Source organism: Salarias fasciatus, chromosome 16, assembly GCF_902148845.1.
Source record: "Salarias fasciatus chromosome 16, fSalaFa1.1, whole genome shotgun sequence".
Classification (NCBI taxonomy): Eukaryota; Metazoa; Chordata; class Actinopteri; order Blenniiformes; family Blenniidae; genus Salarias; species Salarias fasciatus.
This window is the reverse complement of record NC_043760.1, coordinates 16,309,386-16,332,994: the sequence shown is the minus strand read 5'-3', so window position 1 is coordinate 16,332,994 and position 23,609 is coordinate 16,309,386. Positions and strand designations below refer to the sequence as shown.

Genomic DNA, 23,609 nt, shown 5'->3' with positions numbered 1-23,609 from the left:
GTGCCATTCAGGCTCTGATTTTTGTCTGAAACTTCCAACTTCCTCGGTCTTCATATAAAGCCCATAAAGGCCAAACTGGTAATATTTATAGTTTTACACCTAAGTATTCCGTTTTAGGAATGTGATCAATATAAACATTGAGTGAAGGTCTTTCATGAAAAAAAAAATCATCTAAAGCCAAAGATGTCTCCCTCCGTTCCTTTCACTAATTACACCCTGATGTCGAGTCAGATAAACAGAAGATAGAACAGCACATCCCCTCCAGCGTCAGATGACTAATGTTATTGTTCGTGTTTCAGAAGACAATGACAGTAGTGTTTTTGTACATCCCCTATTTTAGATGGAGCCATCACGGAGGGACTGATGACAGCACTTTGATAAGCACACATTCGCCTTTATATCTGTTTGAGTGCGCAAATGGCTTTATTTGCAATTCAAATCACTGTTTAAATGCAGGTGTTTTAATTACAAGTTGAACAATTAATCAGCTCGAGTCCACTAACTTTGTTTTCACACTCGCGTGTGACAAAATCTTATCTCGCACGTCTCCGTTCGGGAGAATTTTACCATCAGGAGCTGAATCATTTAATCTAATTACCGCAGAAACCTCATGCAAGCTCCTAGAAATACTCACAGCTCACTTGCTTGTCACTGGGATGTGTAAACTATTCATCAAACCGTTTCCTGATGGGAACTGCAGGCTGCTCCACTCCCCCGTGTCTGATTCTGCCGTCACCCCGGAGGGGGGGGGGGGGGGCTGAATTTGTCTCAGCTTTGCTTCAGCTGCTCGAGAAATGTTTTTTTTTTTTTTTTTTTTTTTTTTTTTTTTGCTGGTTCGACTTCAATGTATAAAGCAAATAGTTAATCGTATTCAAATCACCATACTGTATTTACCGACTGCGCGATAGCATGCTTAAGCTAATGCGTGTGTCTGCTTTTTATGTTTTTGCTGGAAATGCTGTTGTCCTGATGTTATTTGCTTCAGAACTATGTAATTACAACTGATTTGCAACAGTTGATATTCACTTCTTGCTTCATGGTGGAAGATTAAGTTTTGCCCCACATTTCAAAGTACAGCATAAGAACTCTAATGCCAAACTTTCCCCATTAGGGACTAACAACGACATTTCAGTTACAATAGTTGGAATGATATTTGGTTAAAAAGTATTTTTTCAATTAATTTTAAAAGTTTCCAACCTAATGAACTAATTAGTTATTGAAGTCACAACTTCTTACAGCTACGAACTTTAATGAATCACCAAAAAAGATTACAGGAGTTGTTTTGGTACCGTTGGCATGCTAAGGTCTTTTTTAAGTTTTAAGTCAAATCTCCTAAGAAGATTCAAAGATAGCAAAGCCCTTCCATTTCCTTTATAATGCAATGGCTCTCTAGCTGTTGATACGATATGGGAAGTAGATTTTACTTAAATAGAGCTTTTCCACTGCTTGAATGGTCCCCAGAGCAATTTTCACGACCAATCACATTCACCCATTCACACACACATTCACCCTCCATTGAGTGTGGCTGCCATGCAAGGTGCTCACTCCATCCACCGGGAGCTGTTTGGGGTCCAGTGGCTTGCTCAAGGACACTTTGACATGTGGATCAAGGGAGATGGGGAATCCATCAACATCCTTCCGACTGAGAGAAGACCACTCCACCAGTTGAGAATCAACCGTCCCATTATAGTTTGAGTTATAAATCTCAAACTAAACTTTATTTAGGATGAACTGAAGATAAAGTAGGTATTTGTAAAGACATGCTGTAGACATGCAAAGCATTGATTGTCAGCATGTCTTTTGCCTCAGTGCCGCCATCTGTGATCGAGTGCAGCGAGGACGAGTTCCACTGCGTCACGGACGGGACCTGCATCCCTGAGCGCTGGAGGTGCGACGGAGACAAGGACTGCGAGGACGGCAGCGACGAGAAAGACTGCGAGGGCACCAAGAGAATGTGTGACCCCAAGGCCAAGTTCACCTGCAAGGATACAGGTAGTGAACGCAGCGCACAAACAGGACACTAACTCAGACGTTGAAGGCTGGCTCGGCCTTTTTATCTATAGACGTTGGAAAGCGGCCGTCGGCTGTTTCAAGTAAAGTCTAACGTCTGCATATGCTGCCGTAGTAAAAATCTACACTTCATTAGGAAGCGGAGAGTGAAAGTTGTGGCTGGTCTGTTTATCAAATGTGATCCTGAGGCTTGTAGAGTGAAGTGAAATTTAAGTCGAGTCAGTAAATTTTGCAACATTCCCCTGAGAGAAGTTTAAGTTTGAAGGACAGTGAGAAAGTCAAATTAGATATTTGGTTAGAGACTGGAAAAAATAATGAAGAAAAGAAAAAACTGTTTGTGTGTGCATGAGACTATGTCTATTGTTTGTGTTCCTCTTGTGTGTGAGTCTTCATGTCTGGTCGTCCTTTAAGGTTCAGATTCATATTTGAATTTTAATTGTGGAGAATTCTCTCAGTTTTTTCAGCATTGCATAAAATCTACGAGAAAGTCCTCAAAGACAAGTTTGTGTTCAACAGTTGATTTTGTTTGAAAAGTTGCATCCAGAAATCCAGCTCAAGGTTAAAAGCAGAGAGATCAAAACCCAGTTTGTGTCTGAATGTTTAACCAATCGGACCAGAGCCTTAACGCACGGTGAATAAACACTCCACGTACCCAACGTACATTTTGTCCTTTGAGCAAATTGAAGTTATAAGATCAAAAGGAGATCCAGCGGCCGTCTGTCCTCGGCCCTGCAGCTCCCCCCTTACTCTGACGTTTTTATCAAGATTGGAGGTGCTGCTGCATGGCGACAAGCTAGTTAGACCACACAATTATTATTCACTCTAATTCTGCAGCGTCACACCTCTGTGCGCCTGATGCGGCTCGTTCCGGTCCTCCCCTGAAGAACAGCGCTCTCTCTGGGAGCTTTCAAACACAGTTTCTGAAAGGGCCCATCGAGGCAGTCACCAGTGATTAGGAGGAAATAGAGATGTATTACCAGTTTGTGTGTGTATCATCCAAAATTAAAAGGTGTGTGTTTGGGTGCATTTCCAAATATATATAAAGGGTAAAACACCAACAAAGGCAGACGTTCTTAATTTGGGGCTTTGGAGGCCGTAGGGCTTTGAGCTGTTTTTCTCAGCATTCTGGTAGAGTTTGAATATTCCTGATATCATAAACAGTCTTGGAGTGATGATTATTTGTGTTAAATATGCCAAATAGACATCAAAGGGCTTTTCTTTTTCAACAGGAATAGGTAGAGTACCTCAAACACAGAAACAGCATCATGTAGAGAAGATGCTAAAGCCGAGAGAGCTTCTTGAATCTAGCAACCCTGATAGTGAGAAAAAAAAGAATGCATTTCCTTATGTATTATTTAAAAGTAAATCTTCATCCATGCATAGAGGAGGGACCGACTTAAGTATAAAACAAAAGTAACCAGCTGTGTAGAAAAGTCATTTGTGGGTATGCTGCAGTTTTGTTGAATTAAAGATGAAACTTTTAGACGTTTGAGTGAGCGTTTTTATACTCGGACGGGACATTAAAAATGTATTTCGCGCTCAGAATGATAAGCAACGGGTATGTTTAATAATCCCGCTCAAAAGTACTGCTTTGCCTTTTGTGCCTCCCACTCTCTGAATAAAACCATGTTTGTCCTTCTTCATTCACATGACCAGCCCGTCCTCTACTTTCCACAGACTTGTCAGACTTTATTTGTTTTTGTTTGCTCACTGTGTCATTCAAGGTGAAATAGCAGTAATCGGGACTCATTAATTCAATTACACACGTGATTCATCTCCTTGTCGGTGTGCGTTGCCTGAAAACACAGTCCGGTGGAGTTGGATTCATCCTTCAGCGTCTTGCTGCCGCGTGCCTGAAAAGGCTTCAGTGTTTGCTTTTGTGACTGTTGTGACACCGCGAGTCATGTCAGGAGCCTAAAGGGTTGATTTAAAATGCAACATGACAGTTTTTACAAGGACAACTGGAAAGCTTCAAAATCAGATGAAGACAAATGCATCTTCAAACACCTGAGCGAACACACACACACACACATGCTGTTAGCAGTCGCTTCAGCCTCCCACGTCAGTTTGATCGGGCATCTGAGTGGGCACCACGGGAGTGGGACCTGAAAATGCTCTGATGTCTCGGGGTTGGAGAACATCACAACTGGAATATGCAGCGATACAAACTTCACCTGGTAAAGAAAGGAGGGAAAAAAAAAAATGCTTCCTGGTGTCTGTGTTGTTTTCTCCGCCGCCCCCGTCTTTGGTTTCCACGTACCCGATTCTGACTCCAGTTGGGGAATTACAAATTATTCTCCAGTGCAGGTGTCAGCGTGTAGAAATTGATCTTCTGCTGACTTTTTTTTTCATCAAATTGAGCATTTTAGCAAGCAGCTGAAATGGAGCTTGTTGATCTTGGTCCTCGGGGAGAAACACTTGGCAGTTTTGCTGTTGCATGCACATTGTGAGGGAATGAGACTAGGATAGAATAGGATAGAATGCTGTAGCTATATATAGAAAATAATGCATAATACATATTGTTAAAATATCAATATGACAGAATTCAATTAAGTAATATTAAATATCTCCAAAGGGCTAAGTAGTGATTGGTATAGACATAGAAGGATTAAATCAACAGGAAAACACAAAAAACACTATTTACAAGGTGGAATTATAGTCTTAGTGTCACAGGAAGGAAGGATCTCCAGTGGCTCGCTGTTGGACACTTTGGTGGTTTTAATCTGTTGCTGAAGGCGCTCCTGCTGTTGATGCTGGTGTTGACCACACTCAGTCTGCTGCCCCAGCATGCAACAGCAACACAGGGTTGCGATGACGGTGCTGGTCAGCTTGAGTTGCAATCAGCTGTTCAAAACACAACTTCAACACACTTCGTATAAGCAAACATCAGCTCTATAGATATTTGCTAAAATGAGGTGTTCTCCCATGAATCTGCAGGAAAGTGTATCACGAAGAGCTGGGTGTGCGATGGAGACATCGACTGTGAGGACCACTCAGATGAGGAGTCCTGTGAGTCTGCAGTCTGTAAGCCCCCCAAGTACCCCTGTGCCAACGACAGCAGCGTTTGCCTCACTCCGGACAAGATCTGCAACAGCAAGGTGGACTGCGCCGACCGCTCCGATGAAGGACCCATCTGTGGTAAGGTGTTTTATGTGTAAATGTCAAAACTTCTTATGTTTCTTTATCAGAAATATGTTTGTGCCATTTCATAATGTCAGTACTGAATACCTCATGGTATTGAGACCATAAGCTCCAGAACACGGAGAAGCTTGATGAACAGAAGCAATCTGGATACAGACCTCACCGTTGCCCAGTCATCAAAACATCAACCTCTTTTATATACTCTGGCATTATTAAAAGTAAATGTCACCATGGTATTTTCATTTTTGCTATATATGTATATATAAAACATATATTGTAAAATATGACTCAAACTGTCCACTTTGATCATTGTCGGGTCATCTCTGCCTGAGTGCACTTTTACAACCTGTGCAGCAGTTAGCTTAAGAAACCCTCAATGTCAATCTCGACTATTCTCGCAGGTACACTTTGCGGGCGATTGTGGAGAGTATCATTCAGTTGGATTCTCTGTTTGCCTCCCATTGTGTGTGCTTTAGCTGCGTCCTTTGACAGAATATGTACATTTACAGGTCAGCAGTTTTAAACTTGCAACAAAGTGGTGGAACATCAAAGATCAGGATAAAACTTTGTCCCAGGTGCCCATGTGCAGTGATACCAGCTGTAATCAGAATATCCAGCTCCATATAAAGTCATTATCAGCTTAAACTAATTATAAAGAGCATACAACCGCAAGGTAATACAATCTTCTTGACTTTACTTTATAACGGTCTTTCAGTCCTGTAGAGCTCTGCAGCTACACTGAATACATTCATTCTTCTTTTAATCATCCAATTCAGAGTCATGTCTCCAGTCCATCACAGGGCAAACAGTAGAGGGATAGGAACATAATCTCACAGTTTTGGGCAATTTGGAGTCAAGGAATGTTAACATTTGCATTTTGCAATAGTCATCACCTCATCACAGTTCACAAAGACTTTTTTTTAAAGAAATACTTTTAATTTTCTAAAATAAACAGAAAAATGTGCATGGAATTAAACACCTCCTCTTAATTTATTCTAAACAGAAGTAACCAGACACACGTGGGCACATGGGCAAGTGTAGTATTCATAGTTTTATATACAGTTTCTCACATTGAGCCCCTTCCTCGCTGGTTTTGCTCCAGGTACCGTTGCTCCAGCTTCACCTTTTCCTCCCTTAACTTGTAATCCTTGCTGCCATCTAACACATTTGAAATGCAACCTTGGAGCCGCTGAACAACATCCACCACCTGTAGCTGTTTTGTCATTCTCCCGATATGATTACCAAGTTACTGCTGTGTACCAAGAGCTGACTTTTGACTAGACAGACCTCAGATATCTTCCAGCCATGCTCCTTTTATTTCTGATTTCCCTTTGCTTGATTTTAACCGCTGAGATGACCCTACTTTTTAGACATATTTCCAGTGATATTAAATCTCTGAATATATTCAGTCCAACACAGTGTCCAAAATCCGAGACGTGACTGAGACGTCTCAGCCTTTGTTTCAGCAGACTGTATATTTTAACATTGGGATTCAAGTTGACCTTTACTGTCTTCCCCTGTGAGGGATGCTGTCCAGTCAGCTGTCCTGCTGGAGAAAATCACTCACTTTTTTTTTCAGGAAAGATAGAATAAAGCTGCCAAAATGACTTTGCAGTGTGCAGTATTGAACAGTAAACGCAGACATATTTTTTTTTTTCATGTAAAAATAGAAGTTTATTAGTTCATTAATAGCTTTATATATTCTTTGATAAAAACAATGATGAATCCATTTACATTAAATGTAAAAAACTGTAACTCATCTCCAAAATGTGTATATTTTTACTGATGTATAAAGTTATATTTGTAAGTAACGGATTTGTAAATATGGAACCTTTTCATCCACTGTTCTTATTGTGTATTTTTTCTTCTCAGCCATCTCATAGTCCTTGTGATATTGCTCACCTTTATCTTTTCATCTTTTGCACACCATGGGACACTGACTATATAGAATATCTCTCACCGGACTCCTTCCACGTAGCTCTTCCTCAAATCCTTCAGCTGAGAGACCAACAAGTTTCTAAGCCTTGCTTAGAAGCCAGAGAGATGAAACATGATGATGGTAAATGTGCAAGTGTTTGTCCAGCACACAGTGTCAGAGGGAATAGAGGATATTTAATGGAGCCAGATGATTCCTTGGAGTGTGCAGTGCAAAGGTTCATTTTCTGGAGCGTCACTAACCGAGACCCACGGGGGTCTTCCAGGACCCTCGAGTGGTTCTGTTGCTGAAAAGAGAGCTCCTGTCTTCTCTTGGATTATTATGTTGCAATTTCAGAGGGACCTTGATGGTCTGATTGATTTGCGCCAGTTGAGCAGGAATCATACCTGTCATTAAAAACCGTGAACATGTAATCAGTCTGCCCTCTGTGTGAGAGAGCACAGCTCGTTTTTCCTGGTCTGAAAAATAGACGGTCGTCATCATGGTAGAAAAGAGAAATCACAGAAATCTTTTTTTTTTTTTTTTTTTTTCATTATTTTTTCTTTTTCCACCTGGCAGCTTCTAACAGGAACCAGATGTGTAAGGCAACAAACAGCTTTAAAGAAAGATGAAAGAACATGAAGTCAAGGCATGTCTGTCTCTGTGTTACCTCTGAAGGCAACACGACTTAATGTTCTTTTTCCTGTTTCATTGCAGTGAAGGTGGTGAAAGCCACAAATGGCCCCCACAAATCCATGCTGTATAGAAGCTCCCTCATTGTACAACACCTTTATCCTCATCATTAGATTAGAAAGACACGGTCTTGCATATGATCTTTAGATCTAATTTGAAGCTGCACTTTGTTTTGCATGTTTTCCTCGGTGCAAATACAAAGTATTGCGTATTCACAGCTAGCTTGTTTCCTCCCATGTTCTCTCCCAGATCTCACTCCCTTTGCCGTGTCACTGTGTGGTTTCTAAGAGCCTCTGACCTTTCTTTGCCACAGATATGTGTCTGGTAGCCAGAGGGGGCTGCAGCCACCAGTGCACGGTGGCGCCGGGGAAAGGAGTGGTGTGTTCGTGTCCCCCCGGGCTCCACCTGGACTCCAGCAACAAGACGTGCGAGGTGGTGGACTACTGCAGCCGCCACCTGAAGTGCAGCCAGGTGTGTGAGCAGTACAAGACCACGGTGAAGTGCTCCTGTTACCCGGGATGGGTGCTGGACTCGGACGGAGACAGCTGTCACAGCGCAGGTAACAGACCACCGGCTTTTTCCAGCGTTTGCTCCGGCGCTCGCAGCCGCCGCGACGCTTCAAGTACGGGGCGCTTGTGTCTGCAGCAATAATGAATTTCATCCTCTGGTGTACTGCGGTTTTGGGTTCTGAGTTGAACTCACCGCTTCAGGGCTTGCGAGTTAATGAAAGAATGACTTTTAGCCATAACTTATTAATGCAGGATTTGCACCACACATGGCTGAGGCTGAGAGGGAAAACAGTAGAAGTCGAACCGCAGAGTTGGGAGGTTCTCCCCGTTAGCGGCTGTGTTTGTGCTGAGAAAGTGGAGAGGTGGTTTGAAGAATAGTAATAGAGGGTGATTTAGAGCACTGTCAGGTCAAATTCAATCAGTGTCAAACCCAAAGAGGCACCTCTGCGATGAGTCCTGTCTGTTTTTATCTGCTCTGATGCTGCGTAAAGGATGCGTGCGCTCCATCCTCCATCCACCAGAGGTTTGCTCCTCTTCAGCTGTGCAGACACTCACCTCAGGCCCAATTCCATATAAACACAAATGTTTTCAGCGGAGTACTATCACATTATGAATTCAAACTTTCCTCCGTTGTGATTGCCGCTACTGAATAATCCATTTGATGAGAGTGCGTGGAAGCGTTTGAAGTACAATAGTTATACACATGCTGCTGGCTTGTCACATTCAGATTTATGGACCTCGTTTTGATTACTTGCTTTTCTATTTCACTCCAAGATTGATGGTAGTCGCAGCTCTAATCTTACATTAACACGGGGAAAAGAGGAGACAATTTTCCCTGGAAGCCGATCTGAATTCTATAGCTTTGCCATAAATCAAATTATGCATGCAAACACAAACATTCCAGTTTAATCTTGAAAAAAGTGTTATTGGATTTTTTTTATTTTTTTTATTTTTTTTCTAGTGAAGTCTCGGGTACATGTCTCCTTTTTCTCTACCTTTTCACATCTTGGTAATAAAATATTCGTTGGGGACAAAATTGCATTTTTCTCTCTATAGAAGCATTGTTGCCAGTTGGGTTACACCAGTGAAATATGTCACCGAGGCAAGGACACAGTTTTAATTATATTTGTGTGCAAACTGTTTTCCTCCCTAAAGGGTGATTTAGTGCGCTGGGAGGTCCAGGCCTGCAAAAAAAAAAAAAAAGCCCACTTTTGAAATATTGCGTGTGTCATTAGGTTGTGTGCAATTGTCCAGGTCTGGCAGAGCTGGAGTTTCTGTAGTGCAAACATTTCTCAGGAAAAAAAAAAAAAAGAAGAAGAAAAAGGCGCTGCAACAGAGGCAGAAATAATCTGACTGATTGAGCTAAACCTCCGAGGGCAAGGCTGAAGAAGCTCAGTATGCAGGCACACTTCCCCACTTTCGCAACTTGTCACCCGATTTAGCAACTTCTCAGAGACCCTACAAAATTTATTTCTCAAAAGAGACTGCTTACAAATGTATCTACTTTTTCAGAGAATGGATAAATGTAATGTGTTGAGTCCCAAAGTGTTTAGCAACAAATTGGTTTGGCTGCAAGTGATGCATACAAATGTGCACCACGTGGTGCTATAAACCAGTGAGGTACGTCTGATGGCGTGCTGTCTTCTCAGCACATCAAGCTGAGAGGAAACCGAGAGAAATGACTGTTTGGGAGCAAATTAAGCTCAATGGTTTCAATTCCCAGGCACATTTTACTAATACCGCTGCACAGTTAGGAGCGACAACATCAATTTTGCCTCTGTTTCATGGAAGTGTCCCATTGACGCTTGAACAGGAAAGGATCTTGAAATTGCGGCAGCTTAATGGAAATGGAAATCAACCTCCAGTACGTTCATGTAAAACTAGCTACTAACAATTGTGATAAGGAAAAAAAAAAACAGGACTGCAGGATTCAGAGTGAGCACGAAGGGCGGCATTTTCACTAATGTGGGTCAGGAAGCCTGATAAATATTGCCTAAGCATGAAGTTGACCTTGTGTGATTTAAAAGTTCACAGGGTAATGGAGAACCCATATTACAGCCAACTACATTAAAATATTAAAAGAAGCGAGACTAAAAGGTTTGCTTTGATCTCAAATCAATTCATTTGGTTACCGTCTGCTTAGACATTATGCTAACCAGTTTTAGCACGCTGAATAAAAGATACACTGCTCTTATAAGGTACAAGATACACAGAAAAAACAATGAGAGATGCATTGAATAACATTGATTTTTATGTTACAAAGACATCAGCCACAGGACTGAGTGTATTGGGATAGAAAACAATAATAGTTTAAGGTTGCTTTGGAAGCAGTGCGATGAAATAAAACGGATAGTAATCTGAAACAAATACGGAACTGGGATGGTGGTTGGTGTTACTGGTAGAAAGTATTACTTTCTGAAAGCAATCTGGGGATCGAGCGCCAAGGTGCCGGTGACAGGTTCATGGGTGCACGGGCCTCGTTGATATGTGTGGGAAATAAAAGTGGTGTGGAATAGCTGCTGTACCTCAAATTGATAAAAAGCCGTAATGGCAGCTGATATATAAAGGCGTCAGAGCGCACAGTGCATCAGCATGCTACATGGAGGCAGACCAATCCACCGCCGAATGCTCTGCAGCGGCCATACGAGCAGCAGAGCTGGAACATGGGGGGAAAACAAGGTGGTCTGGCCTGATGAGTCATGTAGACAGCGTGGTGCGTTTGTGCTGTATACCTGGGGAACAGATGGCAGCAGGATGCACTGTGGGGGGGGAAGGCTGGCAGAGGCAGCATGATGCTCCGGGCAGCATTTTGCTCGGGGAGACTCTAATCCTGGCATGCATGTGGCAGCAGGTTTGCCATGTGCACGCTCCCTAAATACTTTTGTAGACCTTATACAACCCGTCATGGCAGCTTTATTCACTGTTCTCTGTTAAGTAATCGGTATTCAGGATTGGCAGCCCCCTGCCACACTGCAAAGAAAGAAAAATAAAAATCCAGGAATATTTTGAATAACATGACTGCTGAATTAGCCTCCAAATTCCCAAGGTCTTTAATCTAGTCAGGCATATGTGGGCTGTACATTCGAGAAAAAGCATCTTTACAGGCTCCACAGAACACATTACACAACTTAAATCATCTGGTCCTCTTGTTGCTTGGCACCTCTGGATGTTTTTTTATAGAGACTGTGTTTCAATAGGTGAGAGGTGTATTTGTGACCCAAATGAGAGTCACACAGTGGCTGTGCATGACATAAATAGAATAAACAGATTAGATGCTGCACCGATTGGAAGTGGGTCATGTAAACAGTACTTTCTAATTTGATTGAAATTTTGATCAGAATTCATGCTTGCCTCGTCCTGATCTGACTCTGAACAAGGAGAATATTTATTTGGTTCAGCAGTTTCAGAAGATGCATCAAGTGTGATTATTCGACGTTTTGCATTAGTGATATTGAAGCGGTTTCTCACTGACACAGCAGTCATAACAAAGCCGTCCTGGAAACGTATGTATGGGAATGTAGTGCTGTGGAAGATTAGCCATCTTGCTTGTTTCCTCTGTCTCTTTGAGCAGATCCATTCGAGGCTTTCATCATCTTTTCAATCCGGCATGAGATAAGACGAATAGACCTTCACAAGAGGGACTACAACCTGCTGGTTCCAGGACTGAGGAACACGATTGCTCTGGACTTTCACTTTAACCAAAGCCTCCTTTACTGGACGGACGTCGTGGAAGATAAGATTTACAGAGGAAAACTCTCAGACTCCGGTGGTAAGCATCCAAACATGCACTCTAAGTATGTTCCAGTGTTAATGTTAATGTTTTGCACTTTATTCCAAAACTACCAAAATGCAAATCTAAGGTGATAACGGTTGAATTTTTTTGTGGGGAAAAGAAAAAAGAAAAACAATCCATGTTGTCGAATGTTAAAGCACACTGCAGAAATGATTGTCCTCAGTTTTTGGAGTACTGATTCTCAAAGTGATGAATCAGAACTTCTTGTTGGCTCTGTGTTTTTGTGGGCGGCAGCACATCCAGGGTTTCTCTGCCTTTAATTTTTCTCTGTGGTGCAGCGCAAATCACTCCTGAGCCGCACCTGTTCCACCTTTCTGTGAGACTTAAACGATAACCCAGGCATCCAGGAATCATTGCGATCATCTGGATTTTTAAATATCACTTAAGAAGTCTGTTGCATACTTAATGGAGGTCTGTTTTTAAAGAAATCTTCCTTTTCTATTTCTTCAGTTTCCCGTTGTGGCCTGTGAAACTTTTCTTGAGCAACACAAAAAAAATGGAAAGAAAACCTCCTACCACTTTTGACTACAGTGTCTCTTTTTTGCAAACTACACATGCTGCCAATATTGTTTCAGGAGTGATCGGGATCGAGGTGGTCGTGCAGCACGGCTTGGCCACCCCAGAAGGTCTGGCTGTGGACTGGATTACCGGGAAACTGTACTGGATTGACAGCAATCTGGACCAGATCGAGGTGGCCAAGCTGAACGGAGACATGCGCACCACTCTGATCGCCGGAGGCATGGAACATCCACGGGCAATCGCTCTCGACCCGGGACAGGGGTACGTTTCACACTCACTCCCACACATCCCTCCACACACACACACAAAAAGGTCTTATTGTTTTACTATCTGTAAGAGAGTGGTATTATTTGAATGAAGTAAATCTCACTCCTCTATTTGCCCTGATATATAAAAATGGCCTCAGTATCGGCTGTACTGGGATCCATTAAAGCAGCAGTTACACTTCTTTTCTTGGAAATCTCTGCGTTGAACTTATCCTATCCAAGGTTAACCTTAACTATAAGCGGAGCAGGGGGTTGCAGCGGTACTTCGCCCAGAAAGCTGATGGGGGGGGTCAAGGGTCTTGCTCAGTGACTCGCCCCGGTAACTCGTCAGCAGTGGGATTTGAACCCCTCGAACCTCTGATCCGCCTCTCTAACCTCTAAGCTACCAGCGCTTAAACCTACAGTTTCATTTCCATCTTAATGCTTCCCCACTTGTTCAGTCTCGTTCCTTGGAAATGTTTCTCTGCAGTGAACTTTCATCGCAGGCTGTTTGAATAAAACACCCAAGAAACACTTTGTTCTTGTTTGAGTCCGTCCCCTCTGGGCCCAATTTTCAGAATCACACTGTTCATCCTGATCAGATGCATGCAGCACAGTGTTTGTAGAATGATCTGTGGCTGAGAAATGGCAGCGTTTCCATTGCCCCTTGGTCAGCGAGCAGATCTGTGGAGAAAAACGCAGCACGACGTTTAGTCTTTCTGTTGCTTTCAGTGAAGTCTGTGTTGAGATGTACTTTTCTGACTTGGTGGACAAGGCTGTTAAACTCAGCCATTTTTAACCATCAATGCTCCATATCCTGAAAACTACTATTGTTTTGGACATGTAGATGTTTGCCTTCTCACATTTAACTGCCTGAGCAGGACATGTTTATGAAAGATAAGCCACACAATATTTATTTTTGTCTTACAGTTTACAGGACACGGCTTGTATGCTGTTTGCATACATGCAAAATAGCGATCTACTGTGCTATCTCTCATTAGACCAGATAATCCTTCAAGCTCTTGATGTCTATTGTTGTTTTGGATACCAGACTAAGGCAACTGTCAGCCACATCCCCAAGATGCCTTTTTTGGCCCTCGAAATAGTGATTTCAAAACAGAAGATCAAGTTGAACACATTCATCACATCGTTCTCTCCTGCATTTATATTGGTCGTTTTCAGCTGTGGGTTATAGCCAGTGGCGGCTGCTGGTGAATTTCTTCAGGGGGGCACTTCATCATTCTTCATTTTTAGCCAATATTCGGAGCGTTAGCTTAAATACAGCACATTTATAAACCAGATAGTCATGGGCGATTTCAAAGGAGTCCCAAGCCACAGCCACTGACCATCACTGATTAGTTCAATTACATGTCCTTCATTTATATTGTTAATCAGTGATTGGTGGAATCGCTACTGCCTCGTCTGGGTGACTTTTTCCTGTGCCAAAAGCAGTTTATCTGCTCTTTTATTGCATATTATTTACAGGAAATAAAGCACATGCATTGTTAGTTTGTTTTTATTTATCAGTTGCCGTTTATTAAATTATTTCGTAACTACATTTTTATTCTGTTTCTCCGTCTCGGGGCGCCCTCTCTTGGTCAGCTGCCATATTTTATAACGGCCATGTTTTTGAAGGGATAGCAAAGATTGCACAGTGTTCACTCTCTTTAAAGATATAATACTGAACACTGGTCATTATTTTTTGGAATGGTTGGTGGTGTGATTGTGAACTGAAAATGTTTTAGTGTGAGGTGCTGTGCGTCAGAAAATATTTATTGTGTGTGTTGGAAATAAAGTGTGATCAATTTTCCTATGCAGTCGCTGAGTATTCTCTGGTGTTTGAACATTTAAAAAAACAAAAGTCTCACTCAAGGTTACCATACGTAGTGTGTGTCTTTTGCTCAGTTATTATTAATCAATAGTTATGGGTTATTCATCTTATGAAAAAAGCAAACATTTTAGTTTTTATTTAGCTTTATGGAGCAAAAGGTTTGTTTCCCAGATGGAGTTATGTCTGTGTGCTCTGTTTATTTATTTTCCTGGGTGGTCTGAAATGTCTATTTGGTTTATTCGTGCATTAATGCAAATTGAATGGAAAACATGACGAAAGGTCAGTAAAATCAAAATGCTTTTTCACTAAGTAATATTTTGTTGACGTCGAATATTAATGCATCACACAGGTGAGAATCATTTCCCAGCAACAGCTGCTTTAAGTCAAGGATGTGTTATGTAAGGACATATTCTGAAGGTTTTAAAAATTTAGGACTGTCAGTGTGAGGGAGGGAAAAGCACTTGAGTTCCAGCTGCAGAGTTTCACTTTCTTGGAGCGATGCCTCTTCCTTGGTCATAAGCCCAACTTTCATCGCTGCTCTGGGACTCAAGTAGATGGTCACGGCCTCTGGGCAGTGAAGAGTTCTGGGTAGAGAAGGGCTTTTCCTTTCTTTCTTTCTTTCTTACTTTCTTTTTTTTACATGCAACTAAAGGCACAAATGCATTAGCTCTTTGTACTATACTGAGACTTGCTGCTAAACTTAGCAAAAACACTAAATGCACTTTTCTCCCGTCTTTGAAAACGTTCGGAACGCTGGATTCTGTATCATTCATGTGACGGCTTTGTGCACTGGAGGTGTTGGCAGGTTTCCATTTGGTAGCGTTCTGCAAGTCAGTGTCTGCAGAGCTTTATAGTGTTCAGAAGTGAGAAAAGAAAAGTCCTCTCGATGTCTGCATCTGTGGCTCAGAATCCCAGACCTGTCCTTGTGTAACGCCAACTCAGGACCAGCAGAAATGATCAGAAGTAAACAATAAATGTTTGGTTCTGAGTGTTATATGAAATATTAGAAACAGAGTGAGGTTTAAATGTACTTTTAATTAACAGAATATGGTATCAGTTTCAGATGATATATTATCAAAAAAGAAAAAAAAAATCAATTTTCTCTACGGTTGGTTTGTGGGCCATATTTCATCTGAGGTGCTTTACTTTGGCTTAATGGATCTGAGAATTAGCCAGTGGTTGTATACTTCAGCCAGTATATTTCAGATTAAAGCAAAAACCAGACATCCCAAAAATCAATTTAACACTCTTAAGAAATGAGTAATCTGCTCGTGCACTCTCCCCTATGGTACTCTTTCACATTTGGGAGGATGACTACAGTACATTTCATGGCTGTACAGAGTAGGATTAATGGGTGCTTTTGGTGCCTAAAGGCGCATTTCCATTACAGGGCAATAATTCTAATCTAATTACTTGAATCCACTCAAAGGAGTGCGTCATTGATCAGGAAGGCCTTATCAAGTGAATAGAACTATTGATCCGGACAGGGATATTTCTTCCTAACACAGTTTTGTTGTCGTCGGTGTGTGATTTAAGCCTGAGTATCCGTTTCCTGCTTCCTTCTGGAGGACTTTCTGAACCAGGGCAGGACAGAAAGCAGTGTCTGTTGGGTTGAAGCCGGACTCTCAGGATTCTGTCAATAAACCACATCAGTGACGATGTTCATTTTCAGGCCTCATTGAGCTGTGAAAAGTCATAATAAAACAGATGGCTTCCCATTTCCGGGCCTGTCACAGATGTTGAGGGTTTGCCCTGGATCGCTGGTGCTGTTCTTGGACGGTCACCACCGCTGCTGACTGTGGTAATGCTTTGAGTTACAGCAGCATTATATGTGTAATTGTAGCGTCTTTCTGCTTGCCCGCTTTGACAAACAAGTACAAATGACTCCGACAGACCTCAGGTCTAACAGCCCTTCCTGGAGGTGTATGGAGAAATGATTACACTTTGATTGCACTATTTTTTTTTTCCCCCTAAAGCAAGCAGACAGTTATCAATGCTAATTGCTGCCTGTGTGTTTCTGTTCTAAGGATTCTTTTCTGGACCGACTGGGATGCGACTTTCCCCCGCATTGAGGCAGCGTCGATGAGCGGAGGAGGCCGGCACATTGTGTTTAAGGACATGGAGATCGGGGCCTGGCCCAACGGACTCACCCTGGATCATCTGGAAAAGAGGATCGTTTGGACCGATGCACGGTTCGAGTTTTCATCCTGTATCGATGCATTCACACCTTTTAATTTTTAATTATTATTACTTTCAGTGCATGCATTACTTTAAATACTGCAAAGTTTTCACTATTCCCCAAGTAGGAAATAACTTTTCAATCTCCCAGTGGGCATTAAATATTGAAAGATATATAATATTTAAAGATCTTAGCACAATGACCATCTTTGGTTTAAAGTGGGTCTTAAACAATTTAATAGCGCTGTCAGTGGACGTCTCACTTTGATTTCCCTGCATTCCCCAGTCCCTTTATATGTATTTTGAGCCTGGTTTAAATTTTGATATGTTGTTTTTTTTCTCTCTCTCAAACAGCTCTGATGCTATTTTCTCTGCCCTCTACGACGGCAGCGGCGTCATTGAGATCCTCAAAGGCCATGAATACCTGTCCCATCCCTTCGCCGTGTCTCTTTTCGGAGGCAATGTCTACTGGACCGACTGGAGGACAAACACTCTGGCCAGAGCCAATAAGTGGACGGGGCAGAACGTCACAGTCATTCAGAAGACGAGCGCTCAGCCTTTCGACTTGCAGATCTTCCATCCCAGCAGGCAGCCACAAGGTGAGAACTGGGTTTATATGTTCATGGTTGGAGATGAGAATCACTGCCAGTGTAAGAATGTATCAACATTTTTACATCATCCCCTTGGAAATGTACAATGACAGAACAAAGAACTGATTATAGAAGATTTCACTATCACTGTGACTCCAGATACACAGCAAAGAGGTATTATACATTCATGTTCTTAGTTTTTAATATTTATCATCGTGCAGTGAATGATATTGTAGTTCCTACAAAGACTCAAGCGATTTATCCACTGAAGTTTTTTTGTTTAGAACCAAACTTAGACTTGTGGCACAAGGAAAAAAATGAATGACAATGTAATTGATTATACTTCCTGCCTCTGTCTTCATTTAAGCTGTCAGTCAACAACCACTGGTCTGAATACACAAAGTTACTCATGCAGAGAATTGGCTACCTTGAGTTGGAGGTACCACTGAATATTTTTTCACCATCCAAATTATTGTAATTGGCTCATACCACCATGTTAGCGCTGCTTTGTTAATTTCCTTTTTTTCCCCCCTTGTACTGAATATGAATAAAGGAAGCTGCAGAATGTGAACCACATGTGCCAGTGAATAATAATAATGGCGTATCCAGTGAGCAAGTCAATTAGCAATGTGAATAATGTGATTACAGGGACTATATCAAATAGTTGTGAAACTTCATTATTATTCCCTCCTGAGTGTGTTTCTGCGTAAGGCTGGAATAGGCAATCAATTTCCTGTGAGGTTAAACCAATCAGGTTTCTACCCATAATGCTGTCTATACATCCGAAGGCCAGGTTTTTTTTGTTGAAATTACAGATGTAAATCTGCTTGCATGGTATTGTGCCAGGCTTGAAATGAAAAGTGTAAAATTTGTTTTTTTGATTTATAATATTGTTTTTCATCTCCCTGAAATAGAGTTAAATTAGTGTTTGATTAATATGCAAAAGAGAAACTGTGAATTAAAACAATTAGCTATGAATGAAAACTAGATTGTGCCCAATTCACACACAGCTTTATCATGTTTGTTCAGAACGAGCCACCGCCTTGAAGAGGCATTGTCGCTGGAGTTTATTTGCTCAAAGATCCATCATTAATTTTGAAGATTTGCCAACGTGTGATGAGTTCATTTGCTTGGTTCCTTCCTGTATCTGCTTTCTCGGAAGTGTTCACTAGAAAGGAGTGTGAGCAAATGATATGTCTTCTGGGTGGAGACATTAATCATGCCTAATCCTCTTTAAAAGAGCTCAAATTGTAGTGTGGTGGGGGTGAGTTGATTATTATCTTAATTTTACCAATCTCAAAATGCGGTGTGACATCAGGCTCTGAACATCTGGATGAAGAAGGAAGGATTTAAACTCATATCAAATCATACCTTGTCTTGAGAAAATGGTGGTTTACACCTTTGATATTCTTAGTTTGGACATAATCAGAGGCATTACTGCAGGCCTGAGACTTACTGAAGTGGATATAATATCACACAACTGGAAAATAATTTTGCATCTGAATTCTTGAGAATTTTTTTTTTTTTTTTTCCAAGTTCAACATTTCCATCACTCTTATTCAAAGTCTCATCCTGATTCGGGGCTGTTTTCTTGTTCGGATTGCATGCCTCAGTGAAGAAGAAAATCTATTTCCATGTTTGTCAAGGTATCCTAAAAGATAATGTGACGCCGTTGAAGCTTAAAAGAAGCTGCTGATACATCAGGCCAGTGATTCTAATTGTGAGAGTGATTCCACTCCACAATGGCTTGAAAAACGTATTAGTGATCCATTCAGAATGAGCTGAGAGAGCAGACATCCTAAGAATATGTCTGAGCTAAAGTAGGTTTGTAAGGGAGATTGTTCCCGAATGTTGTTGAGGCTGGAAAAAGTTATTAACTGGTTTTAATAGAAGTTTGACTATCAAAAGGAAGGGTTGTGGCTTTGTTTATCTAAGACGTTGATTAATACAGTTGAGTAGTATCAACTTAATTCATTGTTTTTGTCCATTCATTAATCATTTTTTGACCGATCGATGCAGGGACTGAGGAAGTCGCAAGGATTCCACTCCGCTTCTTCTCACCAGTATCTTCAGCAGGTTCCGCAGTTCAGCTTCACTGCAGGACTTTATTTACCCTGCATGTCGTTGGAAACACAAGCAATTATACCCTCTGTTTATCTTCTCTTTGTTTTCATTTACTGTTTTAATTACACCTTAATTGTTTTTGGCATTTGTGGTAATGTCCTTCGATTTAATGATGTAAAGCACTTGTCTTGTTACTGGACTTCAATATAGAGGTTACATTTACGTGCCTTATACACGCATGCACGGGAACGAGTGGAAGGATGCCGCCATTGTACGGGCACAGAGACATGAGTTGACGTGACATAGGTGAACACAGTCAAGATGAGAGAATAGTTGTAACACAACAAAGGCTACTTCGTCTGGAGAAAATAGTTCTTCTGCCCATGCATGAGTAGATGGAAAACAATAACTATGGTGTCCCAACTTGAAAACTAAATTTCTTTCAGAGTTTTGTTTCCATGTGCATATAAATGGATATGGTTTTCAAAATATTGCCATGCAAACTTACAATTTTTCCGGTCTGAAAATGCAAAAATTATGCACTTTCACTTGAAATATTGGCCTAACATGGCTTTATTTATGCCCTGTTGGCCTGACATGGTTTTAGTAAGCATCACATTCATACTGTCATATTCATAATGTGCCAGAATATAAAAGCAACCACGATCTGATAATTCAATTTTATTTTTATGTATTTTCTAATTTATTTATTTATTTTTTTAAAGTCATTTCACCATTTCAGTTATCTCAAGGCACTCTTGAATTGTTATTCACATTCACACGTGCACATGCCAATGGCGAGGGCCACATGAGTGAAGTCTGCAACCTCCATCCAAAACACTTTGGGGTTCAGTGTCTGACTGAAGGACACTTCGACATATGGGCCGGGATGAGGGTTTGAACCACGTCGCGCTCTGCCACCTGAGCCACACTCTTCCCTCCGTCAGTTTAGTTTTCGTCTAAACTCCATGCACAGGAAACAAGCTTGGAAATTATTATGGAGATTATCATTCTAAATAAACTGGTAATTAAAACTGGTAATTAGGAGATTATAGACCAGGATGTAGAGTCTTGCAAATGAACAGATTTGAAGGACAGCTGAGCTTGAGTAGTTTCGAGATGAATTAAAGATGCCAGGTTGAGATGGTTTGTTCACAAGGAAAGATGGAGGTTGGTGCAAAAGCGGTGGAGGCTCATCCTGAAGGGAGCAGCTCAAAGACAAAATAAAAAAAAAGAGTGGATTACAGCCCAAACATAACTCGGCTTGAATTGTATTAATGAAGCTGCCACATAAACTTCCTTAATTGAATCTATCGAGTTGCATGAACTTGTTGTGTAGTTTTCTGCACAATAAGTGGTTTCTAATGTGAGTATTGAGTTGGGTGATTACACTGCCAAGAGTAATCGCTGCTGCTTCCTGATGTTTACAAAAGCACTATATTTCTATCTTTCATTTGGACCGAAAAAGGGTGTTTATATCCCTTAATTTCAAAGACTGACACAATTTACACTTCATGCCATGGCAGTGGGTTTTTTTTAAATTTATGTTTCAAATAAATTTGACAGTTTCGTACAAGCAAATGCCCCAACTCTGTTGTTCCAGCCTGTCATCCCTCAGGACCATGATTCAGGTGAATGCTGCTCTCCTCAGATGTCTCCCATTAGCATACCGAGTCAGCTGGGTGCTGTTTTCAGCGCACACAGACAGTTGCTTTTTTATTTTACCCCTTCACTTCAGTCCTAAATAAGCCACATTTGCGATGCAGTGTTTCCTCCCCAGTACGTCGCCAAAAGTAGGAATGAACTCAAAACAGCTTATCTGACATGAATCAGGTAGCGTAATCATTGTATCTGATGCATGAAATGTGACTGTGGGATGATGGGAAATTATTGAACTGTGTATGACTTTCGTTAGTCTGGCTGAAGTGATTTATTCTGAATAGAGCACAGTGAAGAAGCAGAAGAAATAGAAATAATTCTCAACCTGACCCATTTAAAGCTACGAAGAGTCTGTTCACTTGTTTGCCACGTAAATAAAGTTTAAATGAAAAAAGATATTCATTCACGTCACAGTAACAGGACGGCAGAGATTAAGTATTCTATATGTAATGTATCATGTATCACTTATTCTGAATTACCAAAACTTAGACTAAAAATGAATTTAAAGCTAACCAAGACATTTTCTCTCTTCAGAATTAAACCTAAAAAAGCATCCTTGATATATTTTTGTGCCATTTCTCTTACAAAGAATCTGCGACCTTTGTTTCCCGTTATTGTCTGACTTTTATATTTCCTTTCAGAACTCTCTTGCTTTCCTGCTTTGCGTCTTCCCCCCGTTACGCTACAAAAAGAATATTGCAATTGTAGTTGTCTTCAGCCCTCCTTTCCTTTGTCTTCCTGTTGCTCACTCACGCAGATCCCATAAATGTCACGTCGCAAAAGGCTGTTAGCCCGAGTTCACGTCCAGTAATTATCTCCGAGCCCATCTCTCCGCTTGTTATCTTACGGTGAGCGTCCTGAATTGTTCCCTTTTGTCTTTGTTTTCGCTCTCCTCTCATCAGCGTCGAACCCGTGTGAGGGGAATGATGGACGCGGTCCCTGCTCACATCTGTGTCTCATCAATTACAACCGCACGGCGTCCTGCACCTGTCCGCACCTCATGAAGCTCTCCGCCAACAAACAGTCCTGCTTTGGTGAGTGGGAATCTCTCCCTCGTTTGTCGCGCTTCGCCCGTCTCGTCCTGAACATGTACCGTTACGACATGAGGAGGAGAGAAAAACAACTTCATAGGACCGTCTTGCTTTTTTGACGGGCATCGTCATTTACGTCAGGCCGTCATATTTTCGGCGGATCGCCGAAAACATCCCAGCTGACTGATTTCTCCATTATCTCGCCAGCGCTGAAAAGGTTCCTCCTGTACGTGCGGCGGTCGGAAATCCGCGGCGTGGACATCGACAACCCCTACATGAACGTCATGACGGCGCTGACGGTGCCGGACATCGACGACGTCACGGTGGTGGACTACGACGCTCAGGAGGAGCGCATCTACTGGGCCGACATCAAAACGCAGACCATAAAGAGGGCTTTTATCAACGGCACCCAGCTGGAGACCATCATCTCTTCAGGCGAGTGTTCAGGAATTGGCAATGTCAATGAAATGCAGTCTTACATCAAATTTCTCTAATTTGTGTAAAATTACTGAAATTGTGAGTGACTATTAAATATAGTAAGTGACTTATTTTAAATATAGTGTCTAATGATGTGACAAACAAGCCAAAACACACCTTTCGCCCTTTATATATGCGATACATACATGCACAGTGTAGCTCAGTTCTTTTCAAAATAAGAAGAGGGCACAGCAGGACAAATCTGGGGCTCCTGCTGATACACGTATGAAATCCATCCATGTGTGACAGGTTTTTCACGGTCTTCCCGACAGATATAGCGAACTGCCGCGGCCTGGCGCTGGACTGGCTTTCCAGGAACTTATACTGGCTCAGCTCGGAAAACGACGAGTCACAAATCAATGTGGCCCGCTTTGATGGCTCCCTGAAGACGTCAATCATCCACGGCATTGATAAACCAAGGTGCCTCGTCGTGCACCCTGCCAAGGGGTAAGTAGATTAGTGCAGCCGGCGCTCCTCGCGGGTTCACCTTGAGTGCACCGCGTTTGACAAACCTCAGCCATGCAAAGGAGGGATCAAAGCGTCATTGTAAAGAAATCATGTTTTACAAGCCGGTACGTTTGTGCGATTTTTACAACGTTGTCAGATGGAAGAAAAATCTATCGGCGTACATTAGTCGTGCGGTTGTAATTATAAATGGCATAGTGTTCATCGATCGTGCCGTAAACTTCGCGATGCATTGTGGCTAATTGAATTACTACCTATTCTCTTTGCACCTTCGCTCACAGGAAAATCTATTGGACGGACGGCAACACCATCAACATGGCCAACATGGACGGGAGCAACAGCAAAGTGCTCCATCAGAACCAGAGGGAGCCTCTCGGTCAGTGTGAGAGCCCCGGGTAGAATACTGAAGCAGACCTGCTGTTTAGTTGTACCTGATTAGGCCTGAATATAAATAACCACATTAAAGGGTATATATGATTTGCAGCACCT

The 23,609-nt window shown here is 41.8% G+C and overlaps 1 protein-coding gene across 1 annotated transcript in view; it reads left to right on the top strand.

Moving 5' to 3' along the window:
* The window catches only part of lrp1bb (low density lipoprotein receptor-related protein 1Bb), a 285,401-nt gene that overhangs the window by 163,519 nt on the left and 98,273 nt on the right, over window positions 1–23,609 (top strand). Inside the window, exons 21-31 of the mRNA XM_030112422.1 lie at window positions 1,810–1,992; window positions 4,948–5,148; window positions 8,073–8,318; window positions 11,840–12,037; window positions 12,637–12,841; window positions 16,684–16,848; window positions 17,189–17,433; window positions 22,050–22,181; window positions 22,386–22,613; window positions 22,928–23,102; window positions 23,402–23,496. Of these exons, the coding sequence (XP_029968282.1) occupies window positions 1,810–1,992; window positions 4,948–5,148; window positions 8,073–8,318; window positions 11,840–12,037; window positions 12,637–12,841; window positions 16,684–16,848; window positions 17,189–17,433; window positions 22,050–22,181; window positions 22,386–22,613; window positions 22,928–23,102; window positions 23,402–23,496 (2,073 nt within the window). The remainder of the gene's footprint in view (window positions 1–1,809; window positions 1,993–4,947; window positions 5,149–8,072; window positions 8,319–11,839; window positions 12,038–12,636; window positions 12,842–16,683; window positions 16,849–17,188; window positions 17,434–22,049; window positions 22,182–22,385; window positions 22,614–22,927; window positions 23,103–23,401; window positions 23,497–23,609) is intronic.